The sequence below is a fragment of the Mustelus asterias genome, chromosome 9 (genome assembly GCF_964213995.1).
Source record: "Mustelus asterias chromosome 9, sMusAst1.hap1.1, whole genome shotgun sequence".
Lineage (NCBI taxonomy): Eukaryota > Metazoa > Chordata > Chondrichthyes > Carcharhiniformes > Triakidae > Mustelus > Mustelus asterias.
This window is the reverse complement of record NC_135809.1, coordinates 15,283,699-15,303,360: the sequence shown is the minus strand read 5'-3', so window position 1 is coordinate 15,303,360 and position 19,662 is coordinate 15,283,699. Positions and strand designations below refer to the sequence as shown.

At 45.3% G+C, this 19,662-nt stretch overlaps 1 protein-coding gene across 4 annotated transcripts in view; it reads left to right on the top strand.

The window, feature by feature from the left end:
• ano6 (anoctamin 6) overlaps nt 1–19,662 on the top strand; it is a 128,053-nt gene that overhangs the window by 61,890 nt on the left and 46,501 nt on the right. For all 4 annotated transcript variants that reach the window (XM_078219724.1, XM_078219722.1, XM_078219721.1 and 1 more), the window contains 6 exons: nt 3,350–3,484; nt 7,263–7,328; nt 12,378–12,656; nt 13,471–13,581; nt 14,550–14,665; nt 18,040–18,174. In XM_078219724.1, coding sequence (XP_078075850.1) covers nt 3,350–3,484; nt 7,263–7,328; nt 12,378–12,656; nt 13,471–13,581; nt 14,550–14,665; nt 18,040–18,174 — 842 coding nt within the window. The remainder of the gene's footprint in view (nt 1–3,349; nt 3,485–7,262; nt 7,329–12,377; nt 12,657–13,470; nt 13,582–14,549; nt 14,666–18,039; nt 18,175–19,662) is intronic.

Here is a 19,662-nt window from a genome sequence, read left to right as displayed (position 1 = left end):
GCGTGAACTTACCCTCCAAGGGTAAGTTCACAGACTAAGGCCGGAAACCAATCCGATTATAGGCCCGCTGAGTGTGCATGCCCGCCCGACAAGCAAAAGATTCATGCCATAATCACTGCATTGATTTTTAATGCTGATTTGAAATGTAGTGGACCAGTTGGAGAAACTGAAATTTCACAGGCTAGCTCAATGTTTCGAACTGTTGTAGAATCTTCTGTGTAGTGAAGCTCCTGTCATTCTGGGTGTGGGAGCTTCCTACAGACAGACAACCAGATCAGCAACATAGTAAAATGGATGCAAAGCGGGTGAGCTTTGGAACTAGTACTTCCTGGCAGCTGCTAATAATGCCAGCGACAACCCTTTAAAAATAAATGTGTCCACTCAAATGTAAAAAGAACATTTCTATCTACCTGAAATTATATATCAAATATCATAACACTTCAGTCTTTCTCTGCAAAGAGATATTCTGGTCGTTCAACAATTTATTGTTCTGGCAATGACTATCAGTAAGAAGCTTAAATAAAAAATCTTGCTTCCTTCAAATGAACACTTATAAGCCTCTGATGCAGGGTCATCTAGAATCGAAGCATTAGCTCTTTTCTCTCTCCATAGATGCTGTCAGACCTGCTGTGTTTCTCCAGCATTTTTCTGTTTTTGTTTCAGATTCCAGCACCCGCAGTATTTTGTGTTTATTTATAAGCCAAGGTTCTCTTTTGAGTTGAGGAAAGATGATGGGTTTTGTGTTCTGGAAGGGTGAGATCAAATGGTAAAAAGAGCTTTTTTCATCCAGACCTATATTGTGCTATAGCTTAGTGTTCAAGTTGTCAGGTGCTGGCATGTTTATAGGACCCTGGTTAGACCCCACTTGGAGTACTGCGCGCAGTTCTGGTCACCTCATTACAGGAAAGATGTTGAAGCCATTGAAAGGGTGCAGAGGAGATTTACAAGGATGTTGCCTGGATTGGGGGGCATGCCTTATGAGGATAGGTTGAGGGAGCTTGGTCTCTTCTCCCTGGAGAGACGAAGGATGAGAGGTGACCTGATAGAGGTTTACAAGATGTTGAGAGGTCTGGATAGGGTAGACTCTCAGAGGCTATTTCCAAGGGCTGAAATGGTTGCTACGAGAGGACACAGGTTTAAGGTGCTGGGGGGGTAGGTACAGAGGAGATGTCAGGGGTAAGTTTTTCACTCGGAGGGTGGTGGGTGAGTGGAATCGGCTGACGTCGGTGGTGGTGGAGGCAAACTCGTTGGGGTCTTTTAAGAGACTTCTGGATGAGTACATGGGATTTAATGGGATTGAGGGCTATAGATAGGCCTAGAGGTAGGGATATGATCAGCGCAACTTGTGGGCCGAAGGGCCTGTTTGTGCTGTGGCTTTCTATGTTCTATGTTAGTTTGTAATTTTTAATATATTATTTTAAATATTTTTTTCAGTGCTGGAGGACGCTTGCGATCCATTCTTTTCATAGAATCGTGGAATCCCTACAGTGCAGAAGGAGGCCATTCAACCCATCGAGTCTGACCACAATCCCACCCAGGCCCTATTCCCGTAACCCCACATATTTACCCTGCTAGTCACCCTGACACTCGGGTCAATTTAGCATAGCCAATCCACAGAACCCGCACATCTTTGGACTGTGGAAGGAAACCGGAGCACCTGAAGGAAACCCACGCAGACACAGGGAGAACGTGCAAACTCCACACAGACAGTGATCTGAGGCCAGAATTGAACCCGGGTCCCTGGCGCTGTAAGGCAGAAGTGCTAACCACTGTGCCAACGTGCCACCCCGAATATTATAATATTATGCACAAATATTAAAAGTAAGCTATGAGTTAAAAGCCCAGACTTCACTTTACAACTGTCACACAGCAATGTAATCAGAGGAAACGGACTTCATGACCGGCACATAAATCAGTTATGTACATGTTTGTAGATTCTCACAGGCTTGCCCCTGCGGCTTCCAGTGTCAGAAAGTGGAATGCCTTAAACAGGGGTTGGTAAATGAGAAAAACATTGAAACAGGAAGGTGCGTTCTTTCAAAAAGTAGTTACTAAAATTATAAACAGGAAACAACATATCATAAACAACTGTGAACGTTTTGGATGGGATTTCCGGCCACACTCACCCCAGAACTCGAAAATCCCACCCGAGGTCAATGGACCTTTGCATGATCCGCCCCCTGCCTGCTACAATTCCAGTGGCGGGCGGGGTGGGAAAATTCCCTGCTTTGTGTTTTACCACTGTCTGCTATTTCCCTGAAGATTGACCCTGAAATTGACAAAGGGCCTTTGATAATGTTGAGTATCCTGACATTCCGGCCTTGGGTCACTGTCTGTGTGGAGTTTGCACGTTCTCCTCGTGTCTGCGTGGGTTTCCTCCGGGTGCTCCGGTTTCCTCCCACAGTCAAAAGATGTGTGGGTTCGGTGAATTGGCCATGATAAATTGACCTGAGTGACACGGGGACTAGCAGGGTAATTAAGTGGGGTCATGAGGATCGGGCCTGGGTAGGATTGTGATTGGTGCAGACTCGATGGGCCGAATGGCTTCCTTCTGCACTGTTGGGATTTTACGATCCTATGTTAATATGAAGAAATATTTGGATAACACAGTAGGTCTTTTGAACTGTTCGTGCTGTAGACTTTTCTATATTATTTTACTAGATAATGTTCTAATTACCGGTCAGACATCTTGGGTGTTCACCTTGTGCTACAGCAGGCCTTTTATTTCATGTTATTAATTTCCCTGGTTTGTGTATAATCATAACACAATCGGCACGGTACGGCACGGTAGCACAGTGGTTAGCACTGCTGCTTCACAGCTCCAGGGTCCCGGGATCGATTCCCGGCTCGGGTCACTGTCTGTGTGGAGTTTGCACATTCTCCTCGTGTCTGCGTGGGTTTCCTCCGGGTGCTCCGGTTTCCTCCCACAGTCCAAAGATGTGCAGGTTAGGTTAATTGGCCAGGTTAAAAAAATTGCCCCTTAGAGTCCTGGGATGCGTAGGTTAGAGGGATTAATGGGTAAAATATGTGGGGGTAGGACCTGGGTGGGATTGTGGTCGGTGCAGACTCGATGGGCCGAATGGCCTCCTTCTGCACTGTAGGGTTTCTATGATAAGCAAAGATATGTCGTGACCATGAGATGATTTCCATTTCTCTTGCTTAGCTCTTCGTTACCTGTGTTTTGTGCATTGATTCCTCCAAAATCACGCATGTGCGAAGGTCCTTGATGATTGGTGTGATTTTGGGATTGTGATGCCTCTCTGTCCTCCACATGCACCGCTGTCACAGCAAAGCAAAAAACAACCATGAAATGCTTTGAATAAATTATGCATTGGTTTCTTGAACATAGGTTGAGTTCGATGGGGATGAAGACTCCATTTATTTTGCTGATGGCCAGCGTCGTATTGACTTTGTATTGGTTTACCAAGAGGAACACAAGAAACCAGGAGATAAAAAGAAGATGAGATCAATTCTAAGCAGAAAGGTATGATCTGTTGCTTTTGTTTTACTCATTCGTGGGACATGGGCGTCACTGGCTGGCCAGCATTTATTGCCCATCCCTAGTTGCCCTTGGAGAACAGTTGAGAGTCAACCACATTGCTGTGGCTCTGGGGTCACATGTAGGCTAGACCAGGTAAGGATGGCAGATTTCCTGCCCTAAAGGACATTATTTATTTATTGTCACATGTATTGGTATACAGTGAAAAGTAATGTTTCTTGCACGCTATACAGACAAAGTGTACCGTTCATAGAGAAGAAAAAGAGTGCAGAGCGTAGTGTTACAGTCATAGCTAGGATGTAGAGAAAGATCAATTTGATGCAAAAGTCTGATGTCCTCAGGGAAGAAGCTGTTCGTGAGTCGATAGTGTCCTCAGACTTAAGTATCTTTTTCCCGATGGAAGTGTGTGGCCAGAACTTTACCGCCGGGGCGGGTGCGGCTCGCAGAATGGAATTCTCCAATGGCCTCGGGTGAGATTTTACAAGCCTTGCCTGAGCGTAAAATACCAGCCATTATGTCCGGGGTGCATGGGGTCCTTAATTATGCTGGCTGCTTTTCTGAGGCAGCGCGAAGTGTAGACAGTGAACCAAATGGGTTTTTCCAACAATTGACAATGGTTTCATGGTCATCAGTAGATTCCTAATTCCAGATATTTTTTATTGAATTCAAATTCCACCATCTGCCATGGTGGGATTCGAAACCAGATCCCCAGAACATAAGCTGAGTTTCTGGATCAATAGTCTAGCGATAATATCACTAGGTCATCACCTTCTCTTATGCCTGTTGATACATTAGAACATTTTCCTTCACAATTCGGATGAAAGCTGATTCTTCTTTACCCATCATGGAATGAGGATGTGGGGGTGGGAAATTATTCTTGAATAAACACACAACATTCTTCTCACAATTTCTTTTCTGTGATTTATGACAGTTTCTTCACATCTGAATGCAGCTTCAATGAATTTTACCGTTGTACCTGTGGTTTTACCTTTTTTCGTGCTGCAGAATCCATCTAGGCCTCTGATGGATAGAAATGCTACATTATTCCAAGTATCATCAATAATAACGTTCACAAAGTGAGATCATTTCATGCTTCATTTATTTTTTCCTGAAAGGAGCAGATGTATGACAGGCCTCTGCACACATTTGAGGGGTAAATACCTTCCCTTGGTTAGCAGCTATTAGGATTTCACTCTTTCAACATCCAGATAGGCTGTGACAAGATGAAAATAGTTTGTACTGAACACTGCCAGAACTCTCCACATTGTTTAAACATGACTGCAAAGAAATGACGTGGTGACCCAGGATAGCTTGGGAATCTGGTTTGTGACACTTGTACAAAATCCACAAAATAAAACAGATGTACATTATTCCTGGGCACATCAGGCAATCACAGCATTACCTAGGAAGGGAATTGCTTGGAGATGGAGGTATTTAGATGAATCCATTGATGTTTTATACCAGACAGTGTAATTTCTGCCATACACAGCAGGTTACACAGGCTGCTGATAGATAAGGGTCTTCAACTTCAAAATGATGAGGTTTAACTGCATTCAATGGGAGCAGAAGGTTAAGACTCAACAGTATACCCTATAGGAGGATGATCTGGTGTTGGGTAGAGGCCAACTCAACAGTGTGATGTGAAATGCATTCATGTGAAGAAACTTGAGTTTTGTTTAAGTGACAAACTTCAATTGCATTGCTTCTATTGATCCTTGGCAAATGAGAAGCACTACTAAACTGGTCATCGTCTTTACACACAGTATAATGTGAGAAGTGAGTGCGACTTTGGTGTCACTCCAAAGTGCTTGGCTTCCAGTCTTACTGCAGAGGAAAGCAATATAAAGACTCTCTCACTCACACACACACACACACACACACTCCCTCCCCCTCGCCCACGCCCTCACACTCCATTTATGATCTCCTGGGCATCTCAAATTAATATTAAATGCTGTTATAAAACAGACTCAATAGTCAGATTTGCAGACAAGTGGCGTAAATTTTCTGTGAAAGCTATTGAGCTCAGATCACTAAGTACAGACTTCATTGACAAATGCGGTGGCTCTGACTTGCAAACATCTTAATTAGACAATTCTTGGTTTGATGATCCCATTAAGTTGGAAAGTATAAGATGCTGGAATATGTAAGCTGAGAAACTGGTTCCTTTAATTCTTGAGCCGTAACAGCCAGGATTTCTCCTGCTGAATGGGGCTGGTGACAGTGTGGGCTTTCTCCCAACCACAGTTAATCAGCACTGATGTTGAATTTTTAAGGGACAGGCTGTTATCACATTTTTGGTAAGCTGCCATCTCTATTTCCCCTGTGCCTCAGAGCTTACTGCTTGGGATGCTTACGTTGCAAGATTTGGGTCATTGTACCACATTGAAGAGCAAAGCAGTCACCCGGATTAAGTGCATTGGCCATGCTAAATTCCCCCTCCGTGTACCCGAACAGGCGCTGGAGTGTGGCAACTGGGGGATTTCCACAGTAACTTCATTGCAGTGTTAATGTAAACCTACTTGTGACAATAAATAAATAATTAGAATAGCACTATGGCAGATTTTTGCATATTTATCAGAGACCACCCACATATCTTTCAATTGCCCCAGCATTGATTTCAATGCCTGCTGTAGTCAATTAAATTTTTTTGATATATTACCATTTCCAGACATTGCGGAATTCCTTTAACGTTCAGGCCTAACAGCCAGTGCAAGGGATGCAGCAAGCACAGAAAATTCAATATCCAACATTCCAATCGCCTGTTAAATTGAGTTAGTGGTGCAAAAAGTAGAGGTATGGCGGGGCACCTTAGTCTAGTCAAATGTACAACTGTGCCATGCAACATCTTCAAAATGCTTCTTCTACCTGGATAAACACTTGCAAGAAGTGTCATCATCTGGAGGAGTCTTGTGTTCTGGTCAGTCCACAGCTTAAGAGTATGCAGGCAGAGAGGGGTTGGGTTACTTCCAAACAGACATAGAGCTAGACAGGTAGTGTAGAAGTGCCCTGGGTGCATCTTGCTCTCTAACCTGTGTTCAGTGTCCACAGCCCTATAAATGCAGCTATATGGAGGGACCATGAAGTAAGAAAAGCAATAGTAATGGAATAATCAACTGCAAAGTCTTTCTGGAGCTGAAATCTCATCTTCACGTTAAGGATACCCTTCATCATGTTGTGTGACTCAAACACTGGGCTAAAAGGATTGATTTCAAATATTTCTAACAACTCAAAACTGGAGGTGCTGTGGGCCATCAGCAGAAGAATTGTATGCAGCCAGAATCTGTAACCCCATGGCCTGGCATATTCCTCGCTCTTATCTTTACTGCCAAGCCAGGGAATCAACCCTGACTCAATGAGGAGTACAGGAAGGCATGTCAGCAGCTGCACCTTGCATACCTAAAAGCAAGGTATCAACCTGGTGAAGCTACAGCTTAGGACTGCTTGCATGCAGCATGCTAAAGACAGTGCTAAGTGATCTCACAACCAATGGATCAGATCTAAGCTGTGCAGTCCTGCCACATCCAATCCTGAGTGGCAGTGCACAATTGAATAACTCACTGGAAGAGGAGGCTCCACAAATAGCCCCATTCCCAATGATGGGAGAACCCAGCACATCAGTGCAAAAGATGAGCATTTGCAATCATCTTCAGCCAGATGTGCTCCCCAATGTCACCAGCATCACAGCTGTCAATCTTCAACCAATTTGATTCACTCCACGTGATATTTTTTTTAAAGCAGTTTCTTTTCTATATTTGGTACACAGAGAAAAAGAGCAGTCTTTCAACAAAACTTGAGGACCAGTGGATTAGAGATTGAAGCAACAAGATCGGTGAGTGCACTTTTGATTTTTATACTTTCCACTGTTCAAACGATCCAGTAGAAATGTGGCCTGAGGGAATGCTGCCACCCTGCGTGGCTTTCCAGGGCTCAATTCCTTTGTCTGTATAGCACGCAAGAAACCATACTTCTCACTGTATGCTAATATATGTGACAATAATCAAATCAAATCAAATCCTGCCCCTATGTTCCTATCTGACATTCCACATGAATAGAATTAGCTTTCCAGGGCCAATATGGCTGTTTAAAAGTAATTATGAACTCCATAATTACACCTCGTTCAACAAGGTGCGACTTTTTCAACTGATTTACAGGAAGGCCGAATGTGTAAGAGTGGAAGTTCTTGTCTATTCACTGATTGCTTATGGAGAGAGCGGGATCTGCAACAGCGCCTCCTCTGGAGGAGTGCAAAATCAATGACAGCAACATCTGGATTTGTATATTCTGTATTTGCACGGGCTCCCAAAGTTGCTGTTCATTTCGCTGGCGTGATGACGGTGAATTCTGACAGTTCTGATGTTATTACCACTACAAAATCTGGGCCATTTATTCCACTTGAAACTCCTGCATATCCCTGTAATTAGGCATCCTTGTTTTTGTTTCACTAATCTTCTCCCCACCCCGTCATTGCATTGCTACCTTCCTCCTTATTAAGCTTCCATCTGCAATTATCACTTGATGTTTTTTGTTTCACCACCATCACCGCTACCCCCCAAATCTTCCATTCTCATTAGTTCTGCCTCAAGGCTCTCTTACTCGCTGCCCCTTTACCTGATGCCACACCCTCTCCTCACGCTCACACATCTTGAGCCTTTTTCCATTTTAATTCCTTGTAGCATTACCAGCATTGAAAGATCCTGGCACAAAATTCCCACTGGTGTTCCATAAGCCAGGAAAACAGACATTTTACACTTGAAAGCTAATTGACAAATGTAATGACTTCAATGGGGCCTGTGAGTCGGCCTCTTGGAGTATGAGCTTCCTGATTGAGGTAATGATTGCCAGCCCAATCAGGGAGTCTCACCTGTATATAAAACTGGGAGTGTAAGATCCACTAACACCCTGGATTCTGACTGGGTACCTGAAGTACTCTAGCACTGGAATAGAGTTTGTAAATAAGGGGAATCTGGTGAAGGGACACCGGCCTCTGAGAAGTTATTTCAGCAAATGCGCTGAAATAGAGAAGGAAAGGTGAGAGTGCAGAATGTAGTGTTACAGTCATAGCTGGGGTGTAGAGAAAGATTATCTTAATGCGAGGTAGGTCCATTCAAAAAATCTGATGGCAGCAGGGAAGAAGCTGTTCTTGAGTCAGTTGGTACCTGACCTCAGACTTTCGTATCTTTTCCCCGACGGAAGAAGGTGGAAGAGAGAATGTCCAGGGTGCGTGGGGTCCTTAATTATGCTGGTTACTTTGCCGAGGCAGTGGGAAGTGTAGACAGAGTCAGTGGATGGGAGGCTGGTTTGCGTGATGGATTGGGCTACATTCATGACCTTTTGTAATTTCTTGCTGTCTTGGGCAGAGCAGGAGCCATACCAAGCTGTGATACAACCAGAAAGAATGCTTTCTATAGTGCGCCTGTAAAAGTTGGTGAAAGTCACAGCTGACATGCCAAATTTCCTTAGTCTTCTGAGAAAATAGAGGCGTTGGTGGGCTTTCTTGGCATGGGGGGATCAGGACAGGTTGTTGGTGATCTGGATACCTAAAAACTTGAAACTCTTGACCCTTTCTATTTTGACCCCCATTGATGTAGACAGGCGCATGTTCTCCTCTATGCTTCCTGAAGTCGATGACAATCTCCTTCGTTTTGTTGACATTGAGGGAGAGATTATTGTTGCCGCACCAGTTCACCAGATTCTCTATCTCATTCCTGTACTCTGTCTCCTCATTGTTTGAGATCCAACTCACTATGGGGGTGTCGTTAGCAAACTTGAAAGTCGAATTGGAGGGGAACTTGGCCACACAGTCACAGGTGTACAAGGAATATAGTAGAGGGCTGAGAACACAGCCATGTGGGGCATCGGTGTTGAGGATGATCGTGGAGGAGGTGTTGTTGCCTATCCTTACTGATTGTGGTCTGCGAGTTAGAAGTTCAGGATCCAGTCGCAGAGGGAGGAGCCGAGGCCCAGGCCACAGAGTTTGGAGATGAGTTTCGTAGGAATAGTGGTGCTGAAAGCTGAGCTGTAGTCAATAAATAGGAGTCTGACATAGGTGTCTTTGTTATCTACGAGTAGGCCATCAAACCTGCTGCATCGTTTAAACAGATCATGGCTGTCCTTCTACCTCAATGCTGCTTCCTGCACTGTTCCCATTTCCCTTGATATTAGTATGGACAAATCCAAGGATTTCTGTCCTGAACATACCTAGTCATTGAGCTTCCACAGCCCTATGGTGTAGAGAATTCCAAAAATTCACCACCCTCTGTGAAGAAATTCATCCCTCCTGTCCGTTCTGATAAAAATGCACATTTTTGAAGTAAAAGTTTTAAAGATGGTTTATAATGGGACGGCATGGTGGCACAGTGGTTAGCACTGCTACCTCACAGTGCCAGGGACCCGCGCTCGATTCCAGCCTCAGGTGATTGTCTTTGTGGAGTTTGCACATTCTACCTGTGTCTTTGTGGGTTTCCTACAGGTGCTCCGGTTTCCTCCCACAGTCCAAAGATGTGCAGGTTAGGTTAATTGGCCAAGCTAAATTGTCCCTTAGTGTCCAAAGATGTATAGATTAGGAGGATTAGTGGGTCAAATACATGGGTTTACACGGCTGGGGCCTGGGTGGGATGCTCTGTTGGAGAGACGGTGCAGACTCAATGGGCTGAATGGCCTCCTTCTGCACTGTGGGGATTCTATGATAATGTTTTAGCTCCTATCTTAATCCATGATAGTCATTTATTTCACGGTCTGAGAATATGAATTAAAAGTGAAGGGGTTGTGTGCATTAACCTTCCTGGTTTGCTGTCTGAGCCTATTCAGTGGTGATTGGCTGCTTACCTTGCTTGCTGGACAACTGGACATTCCCTTGACTTGGCAGCAGATTTAAGCTGCCGTTGGGAAAGAAACAAGGAGTGCCGCAGGGAATGTTAAAAATTATTGTGGGCGGCTTTCCTCGCGGCCGGCGGGGAACATGATTGCTTCACTGCTGATTGCAAAATCCTTCTCAGTGAATCTGCCAAGAGGAAAGGAGCACCATTGTGGAGCAATCTTGGGAGTCGGCGAATGGAAAAGACTAGCATCAAATGCCAGGAAAACTGTCAGGGAGGACTAAAACAAAAGGAGAAGGAGCAATGGACAACAAGGGTGCAACAAAAAATGGCAAAGGGGCTGTTATGACCTGCAATACATGTAGGACAGGCAATATATCTGTGATAGCACTAGAAATAACGCTAAAATTAGATACTAAATATCTTAGACCACAAAGTTTATTTATTTATTAATCACAAGTAGGCTTACGTTAACACTGTAATGAAGTTACTGTGAAAATCCCCGAGTCGCCACCCTCCGGCACCTGTTCGGGTACACAGAGGGAGAATTTAACATGGCCAATTCACCTAACCAGCACGTCTTTCGGACTGTGAGAGGAAATCGGAGCACCCGAAGGAAACCCACGCAGACATGGGGAGAACGCGCAAACTCCACACAGGCGGTGATCCAGGCCGGGAATCGAACCCGGATCCCTGGCTCTGAGAGGCAGCAGTGGTAACCACTGTGCCACCATGTCATCCCATATAGGAGCAGAATTAGGGCATTCAGCCCATCGAGTCTGTTCCACCATTCAATCATGGCTGATAAGTTTCCCAACCCCATTCTCCAACCTTTCCCCCGCAACTCTCGATCCCTTTACCAATCGAGAACATATCTATCTCTCTCTTAAATGCACTCAATGGCCTGACCTCCACAGCCTTCTGTGGCAATGAATTCTATTTTCACACGTGTGCACACTCGTATAGTTTCCTTATCACACAATGTTGACAACCCCTGTGTGAAATGCATATTCTTTGACTTGCTGTGAGTAATAACCAAAGGAGATCTACTTTTATATAGAAACCTGACATTTTTGTTTACATTTATATTTACCTCTATGGAAGTCAGTGGATTGATTTCTGGATATCTATCCCATGGATTGGTGCAGTGCTCTATTGTAATTATTATAGTGGGCAAAAGTTCTTGTGAATCTTGTGGTCAGTGATGAGCAACATAACTTGCTGCTGATGTCAAAGAAAGCTGCCACCAAAAAGATAGTGATCTCTCGAGCCTGCTCTGCCATTTAACAAGATCTGACAGTAACCTCAAACCTGCATCTTGCTTACCCCCAATAACAAATCATCCCCATTTACCAAAAATCTATCTACCTCTGCCTTAAAAATGTCCAGGATTCTGCTTCCACCAGCTTTTCAGGAAGAGAGTTCCGAAGACAACATTGCGAGTGAATAAATTTTGCCTCCTCTCCATTTCAAATAGGCGACACCTTATTTTAAAACAATGGTTCTAGTTTCTCCCACACGAGGAAACATTTTCTCCACCTCCCTTTCAATAAAATCTGCCATGTTAGCTTGAATCTACGCGTGCAAACCACATCTTTCCTTTTTGTGCCAAAACTCACACCTCTAACATTAATTATTAGGACATGGCAATAGTTATTTATGCTAGCTCTTTGTACATTGCTACCAATATGAAATACTCAGTTATCATATCTGGCCTGTGATCATTTCTAAATAATCTCAAACAAGTGTGTATATCCATGATGGGTTGATATCTGCCGTCTTGTACTTTTGTCCATTTTTCACGTGGGGAATGGTCGGCGAAACAGTCTAAATAATGTAAATGAAAAACAGACAAGAGATTCCTGGATGTACTCGATGAATCTGGCAACATCTGTGTGAGAGAGAGAGAAACGAGGGTTAACTTTTCAGGTCATCTCCGGACAGATGCTGCTTGATATGCGAATTGTTTCTGTTTTTATTTCTGATTTCCAGCATCCGCATATCTTGCTTTAGTCTCACTGTGTGTGCACGCAGTGTTTCACGTTATTAAATTGTATTCACAGGTTTTAGACCCCAACTGTATTTTTCTGAAACTTCACGCCCCATGGGACCTTCTCTGTCGTTACGCTGAAATCCTTCATATCAAACTACCTCTACATTCCAACGACATGAAGCCGAAAACCTCCTCGTTCAACTGCATCACAAAGATTTTCTCAGTGGATGAAGACAAAATTCCACCGGAGCCTGAATATTTCACTGCACCGTTTGAGATGGAGCACATTAACAGTTTCCAAACTGTTGACCACGATTCCTTCTTCCCGCCAGCTACTCGAAGCAGAATAGTAAGTTAGTGACCAACTATGTTGCCACCTAGACTGTTATTGCATTAAAAAAATAAGTTGATGTTTATTTATTAGTGTCGCGAGTAGGCTCACAATGATGTGGAGGTGCCGGCGTTGGACTGAGATGGGCACAATAAGAAGTCTCACAACACCAGGTTCAAGTCCAACATGTTTATTTGGTATCACAAGCTTTCGGAGTGCTGCTCCTTCAGGTGAGTGACTCACCTGATGAAGGAGCTGCGCTTCAGAAGCCTGTGATATCAAGTAAACCTGTTGGACTTTAACCTGGTGTTGTAAGACTTCTTAGTGTACATTAATGAAGTTACTGTGAAGGTCCCCCAGTCGCCACACTGCGGCGCCTGTTCGGGTAAACTGAGGGACAATTTAGCATGGCCGATGCACCTAACCAGCACGTCTTTCAGACTGTGGGAGGAAACCGGAGCACCCGCAGGAAACCCACGCAGACATGGGGAGAATGTGCAGACTCTGCGCAATGACCCAAACTGGGAATCGAACCCGGGTCCCTGGCGCTGTGAGGCAGCAATGCTAACCACTGTGCCACCATGCCACTGAAGTTGAGTACAGAACGTTCATAACTTCTCACATACGTGATCAAATACAGCCAACAGCTAAGCAATCCTTCCTGCTGGTGGACATTTGGTTGAACTGGGGACAGAGACGTCCTTCGAAGGGGCTTGACAGTTCTCCCTTATTATCATTGATCTTATTTTGGTTTGCAACGAACAATTTTTAGCAATTCTTTACATTCTAAAATTGATCACTGTGAAATCGCTCTTTCAATCTAATTCTGCAGGTCAAGTACATTCTGAATCGTTGTGAATACAAAAGAGGATGCTCGAGCAAGTTTGGTATCACCAAGCTTTTGGACTCAAAGACATACAGCGCAGCCTATCCCCTCCATGATGTAAGTCATTTTAGATTGTTCGTTAAAATCTGTCAGCCAGTTATTCCTGGATGAGGTGCGTGCAAACTCATTACAGACAGAAGACAGAATATTATGATAAGCAGCATTGGATAATTAGACAAGTAGTTAATGTTTATTTATTAGTCACAAGTAAGGCTTACATTAACACTGCAATGAAATTACTGTGAAATTCCCCTAATCACCACACTCCGGCTCCTGTTCGGGTCAATGCACCTAACCAGCAAGTCTTTCAGACTGTGGGAGCAAACCGGAGCATCCGGAAAGAACCCACGCAGACCCGGTGAGAACGTGCAAACCCCACACAGACAGTGACCCAAGCCAGGAATCGAACCCGGATCCCTGGCGCTGTGAGGCAGCAGTGCTAACCACTGTGCCACCGTGCCGCACAGACAGGATTGATTCTGTTGACGTCGGTTATGGGGCAGGGTTTAATGCATCCTGATATGCTGGGAAACAATCACGGGAGAGGCCACACATCAGTCACTCGGTGACAGGAATACCTCCTGTGCTTAAGTTGGAGGTGGGAACGCGGACCATTGGGGGAAACTTGTGTCAATTAGACTCACTGTTGAGACCACTGACATCAAAGGTGTCTCTTTGAAAGGCACAGTGGCCAATCGAAGGACCTGGCTTCAAGCACAGAATGACCACTGAAAGCCAGTCCTTTGCCCTTGCATTCAGTGCCTGCCTCGACACCCCTTGCTGCAATGCCATCCCCACAACCCCCATCCTGCCCTCATTCACCCTTGACCTGGGGTCCCTCAGCAATCCTTGGGCATAGGTGAGTGCATTTCCAGCACCCCTTCCGAGTGGCACGGACAGTAACGAGGAGTCTCCAGCCTCCGATTAGCCAGCTCTCCGTGGGTAGAGTTTCCACCCCACGGTCCTCAATCCTGGGGAAACCCAACAGTGGCCAATACATTGTAATGCTTGCTTCTCTCTTCCAGTGTAAATTCAACCAGAAATCATCAGACCAGACATGCCACAATGAGAGATACCTTCTTTATGAGGAGTGGGGTCACCCCAAGAACTTTTACAAACTGCAACCTCTGGATCTTATCAGGTACTCCCTTTTTTCATCTGTTACACAAATAATTATTTAGTGCAAAATATTGCTGAAGAGCGCACCTGAAGCTCTCGGCATCTCATCCACTCACCGCATGGTTAGCGATGAAATACGTGCTCTTGTGTACATGTGTCCAGAATTGGATTCATCATCCATCAATGCATTAACATCCATTGATTTGATGGCAGTGTTTGAAGATTGGCAGAGAGAAGTAAAATGCTAGGGAAAACCATTTGATATCTAATATAGCTGAGAAAAAGATACAGAAAAACTCAGTCTGTGATTTTCGCCACAATCCAAAAATGTGCAGGTTAGATGGATTGGCCATGCTAAGTTGTCCCCTAGTGTCAAGGGAACTAGCTGGGGTAAATGCATGGAGTTATGGGGATAGGGCCTGGGTGGGATTGTGGTTGGTGCAGACTCGATGGGCCGAGTAGCCTTCTGCACTGTAGGATTCTACGATTCTATGAGTTCATTCTTAATAAAATATTTTGGGACCGGAACTGCAAGCACATAATGTGAGGTACTTAGGGTGGCATGAGAGCACCGTGGTTAGCACTGCTGCCTCTCAGCGCCAGGGACCCGAGTTCAATTCCGGCCTTGAGTGACTGTCTGTTTGAAGTCTGCATGTTCTCCCCGTGTCTGCGTGGGTTTCTCCCGGGTGCTCCAGTTTCCTCCCACAGTCCAAAGATGTGCAGGTTACATGGATTGGCCATGGTATATTGTCCCTTAGTGTCCCAAGATGTGTAGGTTAGGGGGAATTAGTGGGAAAGAGCCTAGGTAAGATGCTCTGTTGGAGAGTCGGTGCAGACTCGATGGGCCGAATGGCTGCCTTCTGCACTGTAGGGATTCTATGAAATGCGTTGAGTTGGGAATTTGTTGGACTGTTGAGTTCATTAACTGGATAATATCATCAGATAATAAATAAATGTAAGAATGTTGCATACAAATTAACCATGTAAATCTGTAAAGATTTTATGGAGATTAAAATATGATCACGTTTCACATACTAAGTTCCACCAAACTTTAACGCAGTATTTAAAAATGTGGAAAACTTGTTGAGTATGATCGAGATTGATAGTTGGTTTTATCTATTTTCTTTAGCACCTTTCAGCTAAATGGCTTTGCCAGTTTCCTACCAAAGCATCTTGAAGCCACTGGGGACCCTCTCTACGTTTCTTCATTTTCATTTCCCTCCTCTTTACCTCATAGATGTGACAGCACCTGCTCAATGCCTTCCTGTTGCATGACTCAGATCAGGAACTAAGCAGAGTGGAACTCCAAAAGACAACACTGCCCACCTTGGTGGAACAAATAACCTGTTTGTCCTGTTTCAGTGTGGAGAGTTTTAATCAGCCCACAATGGGCGAGAGAGGGTCAAAACTATAAAAATACACAAACCAGTTCCAACCTCCTGTGTGCGTTCCAGCAGTTTTATACAGCTTCAGGTTGTGTACCCACGTTCGAAAGATTGGACGTTTAAAACCAGTGTATTTAGGAGCTTAATTTAAATTCAATGCTGGTTGGCCTAGTTTCCCAGGACTCGTGAAACCCAGGGCTGAATTTAATGGGGTGTGCTGGAATGAGGTAGGAGGCAGGGATGCTGAAAAATCCAGAGGGGGCACATTTGCCTGGAACCTCTATAGAATCATAGAATCCCTACGGTACAGAAGGAAGCCATTCCGTCCATTAAACCTCCACTGACAACAATTCTACCCAGGTCCTATCGCCGTAACCTCATGTATTTATCCTGGCAGTCCCCCTGACACGAAGGGGCAATTTTGCATGGCTAATCAACCTAATCTGCACATCTTTGGCCTGTGGGAGGAAACCCACACAGACACGGGGAGAACGTGCAAACTCCACACAGACAGTGACCCGATGCCAGAATTGGTCCCTGGCTCTGTGAGGCAGCAGTGCTAACCACTGCGCCATCGTGCTGCCCCTATGTTGTGCTATCTTGCATTTTACGAGCGCCATGAAAGATACAGGGCAATGTATAAGTTTGTTGATTTATTAGTCACACTTAGGCTTACACTAACACTGCAGTGAAGTTACTGTGAAAATCCTCCAGTCGTCACACTCTGGCACCTGTTCAGGAGAATTTAGCATGGCCAATGCACCTAACCAGCATGTCTTTTGGGCTGTGGGAGCAAACCGGAGCATCAGAGGAAACCCAAGCAGACACGGGGAGACCGTGCAGACCCCGCACAGACAGGGGCCCAAGCCGGGAATCGAACCCGGGTCCCTGGCACTGTGAGGCAGCAGTGCTAACCACTGTGCCACCGTGCCACTGCTAATGTATGAATGCACTTCAGTTGAGCTTATTGACAAGATAATTGAGGGGAATTTGCAAACTGTGCCAATGCTGGACATGGCTTAGAGGTGAAACCGGCAGTACTGGTGGTGGTGGTGGTGGTGGGAGGAGAGGGGAGAGCGGGGGGGCGGGGCAGGGTGAGGAGTCAAAGAGCAGAGTGGAAAAGTGAATGGTTGTCTGGGAGCTATTTAAACATGGCGCCCAGATATTTAATCCTGTGAGGTAATGGGCCACTTCTTGCCCTGCCACAGGATTCAATGTGCTCCTCGCAAATGAAGAACAAAGAAAATTACAGCACAGGAACAGGCCCTTCGGCCCTCCAAGCCTGCACCGACCATGCTGCCCGACTGAACTAAAACCCCCTACCCTTCCGGGGACCATATCCCTCCATTCCCATCCTATTCATGTATTTGTCCAGACGCCCCTTAAAAGTCACTATCGTATCTGCTTCCAGTACCTCCCCCAGGCACCCACCACCCTCTGTGTAAAAACACTTGCCTCGTACATCTCCTTTAAACCTTGCCCCTCGCATCTTAAACCTATGCCCCCTAGTAATTGACTCTTCCACCCTGGGAAGAACCTTCTGACTATCCACTCTGTCCATGCCCCTCATAATCTTGTAGACTTCTATCAGATCGTCCCTCAACTTCCGTTGTTCCAGTGAGAAAAAACCAAGTTTCTCCAACCTCCAAAATTCATTTGCTGAACAGCGCAGGATCTCGCATGTTCAGCTGCCCCACTCTGCAGTGGCCGTCACACCAACCTTTGCAAACTGCTTCAACGATAGTGAGTATTTTAAGACTCTGTTGCTAAAGTCGCTTGACAGGAGACCAGTTGAAGGGACAGACATAGTGACCTGTAAACTGCAGCCTGCAATCTCATATTCTGGCCCAATTCTCTCTCAGTGAGTCTTCACACTGAGGACAGCAACTTACAAAACTCTGTCATTCCTCATTCCAGTTCTGCTATTTGTCACACACTTGAACTTGCTTTTGTATTTTGGAAGATTGCTATTTTTGCCTGAATTGTCTTTTCTCTTAATTCCACATTGCAGGAGGTATTTTGGAGAGAAAATTGGAATCTACTTTGCTTGGCTTGGTTTCTATACAGGAATGCTGGCCATTGCAGGATTTGTAGGACTCATCTGCTTTATTTTTGGAATCCTGACTCTGGATCACAATACTTGGAGGTACGTGGAAACATATTGGTGACATCCAAATAGCTCTTTATATTGAGTCATAGCGCATTCCTCAACTGGACTCACCACTATGGGCGGCACAGTGGTACAGTTGTTAGCACTGCTGCCTCAGCGCCAGAGACCTGGGTTCAATTCCCGGCTTGGGTCACTGTCTGTGCGGAGTTTGTACATTCTCCCCAGGTTTCCTCTGGGTGCTCTGGCTTCCTCCCACAGTCCAAAAGACGTGCTGGTTAGGTGCATTGGTCATGCTAAATTCTCCCCTCAGTGTACCCGAACAGGCGCCGGAATGTGGCGACTAAGGGATTTTCACAGTAACTTCATAGAACATAGAAACCCTACAGTGCAGAAGGAGGCCATTCGGCCCATCGAGTCCGCACCGACCACAATCCCACCCAGGCCCTACCCCCACATATTTACCTGCTAATCCCTCTTAACCTACACATCTCAGGACTCTAAGGGGCAATTTTACCTGGCCAATCAACCTAACCCGCACATCTTTGGACTGTGGGAGGAAACCGGAGCACCCAGAGGAAACCCACGCAGACACGAGGAGAATGTGCAAACTCCACACAGACAGTGACCCGAGCCAGGAATCGAACCCAGGACCCTGAAGCTGTGAAGCAGCAGTGCTAACCACTGTGCTACCGTGCCGTTCACTGCAGTGTTAATGTAAGCCTACTTGTGACCCTACTGAAATAAACTTTAAACACAATCACAGTGGCTACAGGAACAGATCAGAGGTTAGGAGTACTGCGGAGAGTAACTCACCTCTTGACTCCCAAGGTCTGACCACCATCTACAAGGCACAAGTCAGGAGTGTGATGGAATACTCCCCACTTGCCTGGGTGGGTGCAGCTCCAACAATACTCAAGAAGCTTGACCCTATCCAGGACAAAGCAGCCCGTTTGATTAGCACCACACCACAAACATCCACTACCAACGCTCAGTAGCAGCAATGTGTAATATCTACAAGATGCATTGCAGAAATTTACCGAAGATCCTTAGACAGCACCTTCCAACCCCACAAACACTTCCATCAAGAAGGACAAGGGCAGCAGATACCTGGAAATATCACCACCCCCAAGTTCCCCTCCAAACCATCCTGACATGGAAATATATCTCTGTTCCTGGGTCAAAATCCTGGAATTCCCTCCCTAATGGCATTGTGGGTCAACCCACAGCATGTGAACTGCAGCGTTTCAAGAAGGCAGCTCACCACCACCTTCTCAAGGGCAACAAGGGATGGGCAATAAATGCTGGCCAGCCAGCGACACCCATATCCCATGAATTAATATTTTAAAATTCCTGAAGTGTGTAGTGGCAGTTGCGTTGATCGCTGCTGGGTAATGTTGCAGAGCTTTTTGCTGATACACCCATATTGTTATTACAAATTGTGTCTGCAGTGTGCACTTTAATCCCCAAAAAAGATTTAATTTCATGAATTACCCAGAGTTCCTCAGGGTAGTGTCCTAGGCCCAA